The following is an 11,554-nucleotide window of genomic DNA, read 5'->3' on the forward strand; positions in this document are numbered from 1 at the left end:
TGTCAAAAATGCGTCTGCCATCCGTTGGCGCATGTACCGATTCAAAACAAAAAGCAGACGCGGACGTCCGCGCGGCCGACCCAAACGGACAAAATGCGTGTCCGTTTAGGACGTCCCGTTGGAGTTGCCCTGACTACTCAAAGTATTGTGTATGGAAAACTATGCGTGGAACGCAAGCACGCGCAACACCGACGCCGCTTGCCGGAGATCGATTGTCGAAAACGTGGCACATCCCGCGTGAGAAGCGCCACGCCACAGGGGATAAGATTAGGGGGGACGGAAGGGGAGGGTCGTGCCCCGAAGCCGCCGTCACGTCACCTAACCCACACGGCTATTACGACCGCCCCTTTCCGCCGCGGCCCTACCCCTACGCCCGTCTTCCCTTCCCTTCTCTCGGCCGACCCGACCCGACCCCGCGGCCGAAATAAAGCAAGCGACCGACGCAGCGCCAGTGAACCCCACCACTGTCTCTTCTCTTCTCAGTTCTCACCGCGCGTTTCTCTTCTGCCCCCGCTCCACGCCAGGCAAACCGAAGCCCCCACCACACGACGCCGCCGTCCCCTCCTCTGAAATCGGGCGGGGGAAGAAGTGTTCGGGACTGGCGGCATGGACCGCATCGTCGGCCGCAAGTTCAAGCTCGGCCGGAAGATCGGCTCCGGCTCCTTCGGGGTCATCTACCTCGGTGAGCGATCGCTCGATTCCCCCCCGCCGCCGGCCGCGTTTGGTCGGTTTTGTTTTCCTTTTTCGGCTCCATCTATCGTCGTCTGATTGCTGTCGCTGTTGCTGCTGCTGCAGCCACGGATATGGACACCTACGAGATCGTCGCGGTGAAGATTGTGAGTCCTGTATCCCCTGTTTCCTCTCAGCCCTGCCCTGTTCTGCCCTGTTTGATACTTCAATTTTCGATTGGGTTGCTGTTGAGTAGTTGGGTCAAGTGGAGAGGTGGGTGATTGCCTGATTGGATTGCTGTTGAGTTAAGCGGATATATAGGTGGAATGCTGGATTGGATTGGTTGCTTCCCCTCGCGCGGATGCATGATTCGGTTGCTGCGCTGAATTTGTCTGTTACTCGTCGCTCTTGCTTGTTTTGGGCTGATCATAATGGGATTAGAAAATGCTGGTAATCATATGGTTAGAAAGGTCCAAGCACACGCCTTTTATTTAATTGTATGGCTACTTGGCCTGTTTCCCCCTTTCCTTTCTAGAATGCTGCTTGCCTCCCTCTTAGCCTCTTGGGTGATGATCGATACAGGTGGTGGTTGGTCATAATGACGCTTGGCGTAGAGGAAATGTATTTGTAGCCTTGCAGGAAAAGTTGTGAGACCAAGCATACGAGTGGGAGCGGAAAGTTTGATTGTTATTGTCAAAGCTCAGTTGGTGCCCCTGCTTTCCCCCCATCCCACTTCATGGCTCGCCTTGTGAGAGCAAGCATACCAGTGGGAAAGGAAAGTTTGAGTGTTATTGTTATATGCACTGTCTACTTGCCTAGTGAAACCCCTTTTTCTTGCACACACTATCTCCAGATCCTTATTTTGGTAACCTCACTGGCAGGAAAGTAGCAACTCGAAGCATCCCCAGCTGTTTTACGAGGCAAAGATCTACAACGCCCTGCAAGGAGGAAGTATGTATGCCCTGTCATCCAATTCTCCATAGTTCCATGCAGGGTTTATTTTGATAAGATCCAGAGTTGACGGGGAATGTTTTGGCATCCAGGTGGCATTGCGAATGTTAAATGGTGTGGTGTGGATGGGGAGGAAAATGTTCTTATCATTGATCTGTTGGGGCCGAGCTTAGAGGATTTGTTTGTCTACTGCGGCAGAAAATTCACCTTGAAGACTGTCCTAATGCTTGCAGACCAAATGGTAATTAGTAATTGCCTATTTCACTTTATTCAATTACCTTATATGCCGAACACTGAAAACCATTTGGAAAGTGTCAACATTTGTTCAGAAATTTGAATTCTTGTGGAACTCACAGGAAAAAAGAACTATATTTCTGATGGTAACCAAACACTGAATGTCTATTCTTGAGAATTTCCTTGTAGAGTTCCATTATTGTGTTGCTCTTTCAATACCACATTACCACTATTTAATAATAAAGAATAGGCAGCAATTGAAATAAGTAAAATCTATCTGAGAACATATGAAATAATTACTGCCAGGACTTCTATAGAGGGTTCCACTATGCACTAGCAGATATTTTCTTGTATATGTTGCTTCTATATGCTTCATATTTATTTGCATAGTTTGAAATATTGCACAGTTAATCTAGATGTAGTTAAGTAGCCACATGTGGAATACAGTTGCCTGAAGTTTTCGTTGCCCCCATTAAATATTGATATTATTTTTGCATGATCGAGTTCCATTTCTGATTAAGTAATGCCAGCTTTTCTCTTTTGTATATGATCCTAACAGCTTACAAGGATAGAATTTATGCATTCCAAAGGATACTTGCATAGAGACATAAAACCTGACAATTTTCTAATGGGTCTCGGCCGGAAGGCAAATCAGGTACTTGTTGTGGTGCACTAAAGCTCCATGTTAAGTTCTTAATGCGCTGAACAATCTCGTCAATGATATCTCTGTGTGTGCTTATCAGGTCTATGTAATTGATTTTGGGCTTGCAAAAAGATACCGTGATTCTACTACGAATCGACATATTCCTTACAGGTACATATATTTCTGAAGATGCATTTTTTGGTAGAAGATGGTACCATAGGTTGACTTTTTTACTAGTGTCAAACTAAATGTAATTCTGCTTGCCCATAATTGATTTAAGCAGTTAGCTGACCCAATACTTGTTATCTGTTGTCAATTCCGTTGCCCCTACTTTACCTTTTTTGTGTCATGGAAATTATAGTTACAGCGGTAGTGCGCTGAATTGGACCTGTGACACATCATGGTCTGACCTATGTCTGTAATTTCAATTGGTGGCTCCCATGTGGTACTTGACCACTGCTACTTTGCTCTTTACTACTCCCTCCGTCCGGAAATACTTGTCATCAAAATGGATAAAAGGGGATGTATCTAGACGTATTTTAGTTCTAGATACATCTCTTTTTATCCATTTTGATGACAAGTATTTTCGAACGGAGGGAGTATGTGGGAATGTTCCCATCACAATATTTTTTTTGACTGGTTACTGTAGGGAAAACCCCCACAGCCATTGCTCTTTATTCATTCAAAGTATACAATATGTACAAAGGTTAACAAGAGTAACCCAAAAGAAGGAAAAAACTAAAAAGACCCATCACGATATTTGACTAATTTAGTCTTCTAGGTTCCATCAACAATAGCCTTTTGCTATCATAATATCTTGATTGTTTACAGACCACCCTGCATCATAGTGTGATGGCATCTATATGAAAACAGCAATATAAATTATATAATGCCAGAATTTCCCTTTTTTATTAATTTTATTGCCCTATTATACGAGTTTTCACCTTTGTTCTCTTGTGCTTATTAAGAATGCCTGTGTACCCTACAATCGGCATATATATAAATGCAACTTGTTCATGATCTTTGATTAGCCATTTAATATCGAACTGCTGCTTTACTGTAGGGAACATAAGAACTTAACTGGCACTGCACGTTATGCAAGTAGCAACACTCACCTTGGAATTGGTAAGTCATGACCAGTTGGTTACTTGTCAAATCATCATTTAAATTTGATTTTGAACATTGTTTTTTATTTACTGGCAGAGCAAAGTCGACGGGATGATTTGGAATCTCTTGGCTATGTTCTCCTATATTTTCTCCGAGGAAGGTAGGCTTATACTACTGTTCTGTGGAACTATTATGTTGCTTATGAGCACAGCATCTGGGATGCAGTGTGCTTGAAAACACATTAAGGAGTGCAAATCCGTTATATCTCAAGTTCCACCAGCAAATTGTTGTGAATCTGTCTGTGCCTTTCCATGACATTTGTGCACGCATGGCATGTTTTCAAGTACCTTTTTTTGTGGGAAATGTAACAGGGTTTCATACCAATCTCAATTTTTTTTAAAGTATAATATCAAAGCTATCATAACATTGAGGTCTTATTATCCATTTGGCTAATTTCGTCTAATTTTTTTGCCATGTATTGGTCTGTACAGTCTTCCCTGGCAGGGACTAAAAGCTGCAACGAAAAAGCAGAAGTATGAGAAGATATGTGAGAAAAAGATTTCGACACCTATCGAGGTTTATCTCAGAAGCATATTAAACCAAGCTTCAGAAACTGTACTTTTACATCTGTAGCTGAATTTTATTTATTTATCAGGTGTTATGCAAATCCTGTCCGGTAGAATTTGCATCTTACTTCCACTACTGCAAGTCATTGACATTTGATCAGCGGCCTGATTATGGATTCGTGAAGCGCCTTTTTCGAGACTTATTCGACCGCCAAGGTATTCCTTCATTAAGTAGTACTCCCTCCGTTCCAAATTACTCGTCGCAGAAATGGATGTATCTAGAACTAAAATACATCTAGGTACATCCATACCTGCGACAACTAATTCGGAACGGAGGGAGTACTACACAGTACTTCCTCCGCCGTAATATAGTGTATAAATTTTTTTCAAAGTCAAAATTTGCAAACTTTGACTAAATTTTTAGAGAAAAGGATCTACATCTGCAATACCAAATACTCCCTCCGTAAACTAATATAAGAGCGTTTGGATCACTAAAATAGTTATCTAAACACTCTTATATTAGTTTACAGAGGGAGTACATACCATTAGATGCATCCTGAGACATATTTTCATATTATATTAGATGATATTGTAAATATAGATATTTTTCCTTATAAATTTGGTCAAATTTTATGAAGTTTGGCTTAAAAAAAATCTATATGCAGTATATTATGGAACAGAGGGAGTATATAGTATGTACCTCTGTAATAGCACTGTTAAAAGGTACTACCTCAATTCGGAAATAGATGGCATTTTAGAAAACTTGCAGTCAAACTTCTCTATATTTCAAAACCAATTAATAGAAAAGCTATAGATTGATTAGGTGCAAATGGTACTATTAGCTTTGTCATGAAAAATTGTTTATCTTTTAGGTATTCACAAAAGATAATGGTGAAAACTGCATATTAGATATTGTGCAAAGTAAAAATGTCATGTACTCCAATGTTTCAGGAACAGAGGAGTACATTGTTTCAACAGATCCTATCTGAGTTTTTGCTTGCATATTTCATCCAATGTTCTGCTCATCTTGCAACAGGTTATGATTTTGATTATGTCTTTGACTGGACTGTTTTGAAATATAAACAAGGCCAAAAGACCCAGGTACTTCATCAGTGGTTAAAATATTTAAGTTTTATTGCAAGTACTTTTACAGCAAGTTTCAGTTTGCATTTAATCTACCATTCATTAGTTTTGGATTCCTTTATGATGCGATTTGATCTTGCACCAGAACTCCCCTCCTCATCCTCCAGTTCTCTTTGCTATGTTATGATTATTCCTAAGCAACGATACTGTTTTTGGGACAAATGATTTTCAAAATTAAATTACAATACATATCATGTTCAAATGGAATCTCATTTCGATTTAGTTTATGAATATTTAATCTCAATGAAGCCTATTACAGAACGGTCAGTGGTTCAGAGTAATTCTTTATCTACTATATATCGACATGGTGCAACTTTAGTGTGTACCTGACAAATTCGCTTACTTTTTGTAGCATGTTCCTGGGGCAACTATTACTCGAGCAATCCCAACACATCTTGACAAACGAGCGGGTAACTTAGCTTTTGCACCTTTCATAAACATATAAATAAGAGTATTCATTTAGATTATCGTGTAACTTGAGGGCTAGCATTGTTAGCTAAATAGAAAAGAAATGCCCAAAACTTCCCTGTTGCAAAGAAAGGTATATACCCTAGGATGCATGTGCCTGCTATACTGGGGGCCTAAGGTATACATATAAGTCATCGGAAGCAGTATGTGTGGCTAGAGAGCGGAGACGTGTCAATGAGATTAGAAAGTACCTTATCCATGGTGGGAAGAGTGGGACGACCAAGCAGCTGGGTGCGACTAATCTCAAACTCCTCCTTGAGGTCCATTGCAGACTGAAACATAAAGGTTCGATGCTCATGCTTGTCCTTGGCCATGCAAGATCACATCCAGAACAACTCATTGAAGTCATCAAGATAAGTTGGCTAGAGATGCGAGTGAAAGCTCCACAGTAATCCTCTATGGACATGTCCTCTTGCGAAGATTGTGCAAACTTTACAGTAAGAAAAGTGAAGGGCTCCATTTGGGTGAATCTAGTGCTTCTCAAAATGCTTCCATATCACCTTTGCTAGTGATACTTAAGAGTTAAGACTCATCCTAAGTGAAGGATAACATTGAGAATCAAAGCACCAATGGCCTTAGCATCATCTGGTAGGAACTTGTACCCTACCAGGCCTGGGGCGTAAGCGGTAAGGGAAGGAGGGGGCTGGGCGAGGCGATGAGCGGCCGCGCTGGCGGCTGGGCGCCGTCGCGGGAGAGGAAGATGGCGGCAGCGGCGCAAGAGGCAGGGGGCGGCTAGGGTTCCGGCTCCTCTGGGAGCCGGGCGATAGAGATAATATTCTTCTTATTGCTTAATTCCAAAAAGAGTCTTACAGCCTATATTTATAACCTAGATAACTTGCATAAGAATTAACCTAAGATAACTTGCATAAGAATTAACCTAAGATAACTTGTGGGCTAAGATTGCCCGGTGGGCCTAGCTAAACCGGCCATAACACTTCTCCCCGCCTGCACAAACAGCTCGTCCTCGAGCTGTAAGGGGGGGAAGCGCTTGCGGAACTCCTCGAGGCGATCAACCAACGTCAAACACCTTCTCGACAGCTGGGGCGGCCAGGTCGGCAGCGACGGCGTCCTTCGGAATGTAGTCTGCAACCTCCAGGTAGAAGAGTCGCGGGCAGGCATGGCCGGGCGTGTAGGGCTCGTCGCAGTTGAAGCACAACCCTTGGCGGCGACGCTCGAGTAGCTCGGCTGAGGTGAGCCGGCGGAACGGGCGCGCCGCGGTCGCGGCGAGGGGTGCCGCAGAAGCCTGCGCAGGCCGACCCTGTGCGGAATCCGGCCCGGGTAGCGACCCAGCGGTTCGGGACGGTGATTCCTGCTGGATGGCCACCGCGCGGCGCTCGAACGTGCGGGCGTAGTACATGGCCGACTGGAGATCCTGGGGTCCCCGAAGCTCCACGTCCACGCGGATGTGATCTGGAAGTCCACCGACAAAGAGGTCGGCCCGCTGCTGCGCCGTCACACCCGACGCATGGCATGCCAGGGCCTGGAAACGGTCGGTGTAGTCCTGCACCGTGGAGGTGAAGGGCAGGCGGCCGAGCTCCGCCAGGCGGCTCCCGCGAACTGGAGGCCCAAAGCGAAGGAGGCAGAGCTCGCGAAAGCGCTCCCAAGGGGGCATGCTGCCCTCGTCCTGCTCGAGGGCGTAGTACCAGGTCTGGGCTGCACCTCGGAGGTGGTAGGATGCCAGCCAAGTGCGCTCCGACGCGAGCGTGCGCTGGCCACGGAAAAACTGCTCACACTAGTTGAGCCAGTTAAGCGGGTCCTTCGTGCCGTCATAAGTGGCGAAATCGATCTTGGCGAACCATGGCGGCGTCTGGGTCGGCGTGCCATGGCCGACCGGCTCGGCGGTGCGGAGCAGTGATGATGACGGCGCCCGGTCAACGGTGGGGAGGCCGTCGTAGGCCCCCGCGGAGCCGGACGAGGCCCCAGACTGCAGCGTGGGTACCGGTGGGTCCCCGGCCTCTGTGTAAACTGGTGGTGGCGACGTCCTGGTTAGCCAGGCCGGGATCGGGGACGGTGACGGCGGAAACCGGACCTGCTGGATCGGAAGTCCTCCCAATGTGGACTGGCCCAGTCCGGAGCTGGGCGGCGGCGGTGGGAGCTGGACCGGCGCGGGCGGCGCGGGCCAGTGCGGCGCTGGGGCGGGCGCGGGAAGCGCGCGTGGCGCCGCGAGAACCGGCGCGGGCCACTGCGGCCAGGACGGCGCTAGGGCGGGCGGCGGCTGGAGCGACGGATGGGCCCCGGCGATCGCCGCGGGTACCGAGTACCAGGGCAGGTGCAGCAGCGGCGGGGGCCCGCCGGTGTAGCCCGCCTGGAACGGCAGCAGGGGCGTCCCGCTCGGGCCCGACGCGTTCTGGATCGGCCAGTGCGTCGCCGGGTGGCTGTAGGCGGGGGGCGCAGGCGGCGGGGTGGTGTGCGGGCCGGTCAAGTACAGGGAGATGCCCTGGACGACCGTCACGAGGTCCCGCAGGGTGCTGGTCATCTCCTCCGGCGTGAAGACGGGGGTTGTCGGCGGTGCGGAAGTGACGGGGGCCGGCGGCGCAGAGGTGATCGGGGCCGGCGGCGTTGGGGACCCGGCAGTGGTCATCGGGGCGGTGGTGATGATGGGCAGCGGCGGCGTGGGTGTTGATGACGACATGATCGAACCCGAGTCTCTGGATACCAAATTGGTAGGAACTTGTACCCTACCAGGCCTGGGGCGTAAGCGGTAAGGGAAGGAGGGGGCTGGGCGAGGCGATGAGCGGCCACGCCGGCGGCTGGGCGCCGTCGCGGGAGAGGAAGATGGCGGCAGCGGCGCAAGAGGCAGGGGGCGGCTAGGGTTCCGGCTCCTCTGGGAGCCGGGCAATAGAGATAATATTCTTCTTATTGCTTAATTCCAAAAAGAGTCTTACAGCCTATATTTATAACCTAGATAACTTGCATAAGAATTAACCTAAGATAACTTGCATAAGAATTAACCTAAGATAACTTGTGGGCTAAGATTGCCCGGTGGGCCTAGCTAAACCGGCCATAACATCATCATTTTGCCTTTTTGTGGCTTCATCTTCCTTGGTGAAATGGTGGTCATTGAGATCGACAGCCCTTCAACTCTTTCCAGTCTCATTGACCGAGAATGCATGTGCTCTGTAGTTGGAGGCATCTCTTTTGCTATGATTGCTGCAACAAAATGCACCCAGGACCTAGCTAAACTCTTTCCACAGTTAAACAACTAGCTGTCGGCAACAACTAGCACAAGCAGCCAAGCAATCAACCCAATTTATCTCCACTAGCAACTCGGCTCTGCCAAATAGCAACACTGGGAGCTAGACAAACAACAGCGGCAACAGATCGGTGAGGGGCAGCAGCAGCAGCAGATTCATGAGGGAGCAGCAGCAACAGATTGGTGAGGGGCAGAAGCAGCAGCAGATTCATGAGGGAGCAGCAGCAACAGATTGGTAAAGAAAGACACAGTCAGGATGGCCATGAGCTTGACAGGAAGGATTTGGGGCAGCAGAGCTTATATTACGTCCTCTGAATAGAGGAAATGCCCAAATTGTCTTTCCTCTATTGCAAATAGAGGGATACACCATAGGGTACACGGGCCTTATGGGCTTGCTATGGGTCTAAGCTGTATATATAAATATAAATGATATAAACATGAGCAATACTCTTAACACCAATCAATGAGAACCATCTATCTTGTGTAGGGTCTTGTAGCATGGTATCACTTTGACGTTACTATTGTAAATGGGCCACTGTGATTAGATATAATGATTTTGACTTCGAATGCAGTGGACATGGCATGGTTGCTTAACGTGTCACTTTTCTTAAGTACTAACATACGGTTCTTGCTTCAGTTTATAGCTGCATTTTGCTGTTAGTAGATCAGACTAGAGACTCTGCCACATGACACATGTTTTGATAAAATTGACTACAATATTGATCTCTTATCTGAACTTACGACTAACAGGTGTAAATGGGGATGTCCATCCAAATGAAGCCCATGAACAGATGGAGTCAAGCCATATGACCGGGTCAGCTGCACAGTTACAGGTGAAATTGGAAACAGAGAGATCCTTACCCTACCATGCATCATACTGAGTTACTGACAGTTCCTGATCAGTTTGTTTATGACTTGTTTTATTAATTGAAGATAACAATCTCCACTTAGTGACTCAAGAGTATATTCAGTTTCTTACCACTACATTTTCTACATTACTTTAATTATTGTACTCCACTGTTTTTAGTTTCAGTCTACAGATGCTCAAGTGTGCTGCATGCTTGTGTAGAACTTACTGGTGTTGTTAGAGAATTTCTAAGTAGAAATTTACTTTGCTAAAGGTTTCATGTTTACTGGAATGTGGCCAAATGCAATTGTTTCATACAGTTCATAATGAGAACCCATCTTTCCAATGTAAATCCAGTAAATAATGGTACATTTAGTTAATTTTACCATATGAGCAGCACCACATAAAATTTACTAGTTCTGGTATATGTGAGTAGTTGTGCTTCCGTTAAAGGTTATTTCTTGACATTATTGACGAAAGGATCAGGGTGTGTATATACCCTCGAACAGGCTAACATGCATGCTATTTTGAATTAAGAAAGCATCAAAATGATGCGAGCATCATATATTTCATAGCATGTGGTGTATATATTTTATTGCTTAAGCAGTTACTTATGACATGGTTGATCTAATCAGAGGCAAAATATGGCTGCCAGTGCCAGAAATGAAAACCCGAAGAATGATGGGAATTCAAGACATATAGTGCGTATTGACGCTTTTCATCAAAATCAGGGTTTTGACAGCAATACTGGCTCTCCTAGCGCTTGTTTTCCGACACTTCCGCACAATGCCCCAGCAAGGTGATAGGTAAACTTCCAACAGTACCCCTAACCTTGTAGTACAACTCTTGGGACTATACTCTTGTTCAGTTAACGTGGTAGTTCTAATGAATTTCTGTTGCTATACAGGTCACCTCTCTTGTGGAGCTAGAAATGAGGAAATGCTCAACTAGACTCCATTTCTTTTAGAGTGGTCAGATCCAAGAATCACAAAATCAATTCAAACATCTTGATGCCTAATGCATGTCACAAAGATGGCTACAGATCCGATTGATTATGCAAGGTTTGATCACTGCTGCGTTGGATGCTCCAGCAGTTTCTGTGACTCTTGCTTCAGACATTTTGTTGTCACAGTTGCGGAGGACATGTAAATAGTTCATATGTCAGATAAATGGCATGGACATTATGCAATAGTGATGATGTCGGGTGTAAATAGTTCATATGGTTAGATAAATGGCATGGACATTGAGCAATAGTGATGTTGTCGGGTCATTCAGCATCTGGTAACTATCCAATAGACATGTGGTGATAAGGTTATTCATGAAATTTGCATCATGATCTGATATTTTTAGCATTTGATACTGAATTCATGAAATTTGCATCATGATCTGAAATATTTTTAGCATTGGGTACTGAAGACGCCCGAGAAGCGAGAACGTAACACTAGTGTAGTAGGCTAATCTCAAGTTGATTGTTTCTGCATGGAGATTGGCAGAGGGTTCTAAGTAGGTTATTAATTACTGAAGCTTTTACATCACGTATTTACTTTAGTAATCACATGTTGGTTGCTCATATATATAATTCAAATATCTTTGAATGTTTGTTGGCTAAAAACTTGAGTTGCTACATTAGGGAGTTCTAGTGGGTTTATTTTTTATTTTTTGTTAAAATAATGGTGCCTCTCTGTTGTAAATATCATCTTTTAGTTCACTTGGCCTTGTTTTGTCTGCAATAG

General features: G+C 45.7%; 1 protein-coding gene across 2 annotated transcripts; it reads left to right on the top strand.

Annotated features, from left to right (window-relative positions):
• Positions 1–419: 419 nt before the first annotated feature.
• Positions 420–11,173, top strand: LOC123077881 (casein kinase 1-like protein 3). Of its 2 annotated transcripts, XM_044500235.1 has the most exons (15): positions 421–682; positions 796–836; positions 1,551–1,620; positions 1,713–1,861; positions 2,414–2,509; positions 2,598–2,668; positions 3,561–3,622; positions 3,701–3,764; positions 4,096–4,180; positions 4,260–4,386; positions 5,207–5,271; positions 5,666–5,723; positions 9,725–9,807; positions 10,457–10,627; positions 10,729–11,173. In XM_044500235.1, the coding sequence occupies exons 1-14, from the start codon at positions 607–609 to the stop codon at positions 10,622–10,624; spliced, it is 1,215 nt and encodes a 404-aa protein (XP_044356170.1). In that variant the 5' UTR covers positions 421–606; the 3' UTR covers positions 10,625–10,627; positions 10,729–11,173. The 2 variants fall into 2 exon arrangements, 1 of the variants encoding a protein (XP_044356170.1); XR_006436863.1 differs by lacking the exon at positions 5,666–5,723 and having other exon boundaries at positions 420–682.
• The last annotated feature ends 381 nt before the right edge of the window (positions 11,174–11,554 follow it).

This window comes from Triticum aestivum, chromosome 3D, assembly GCF_018294505.1.
Source record: "Triticum aestivum cultivar Chinese Spring chromosome 3D, IWGSC CS RefSeq v2.1, whole genome shotgun sequence".
In the NCBI taxonomy this organism is placed as follows: Eukaryota; Viridiplantae; Streptophyta; class Magnoliopsida; order Poales; family Poaceae; genus Triticum; species Triticum aestivum.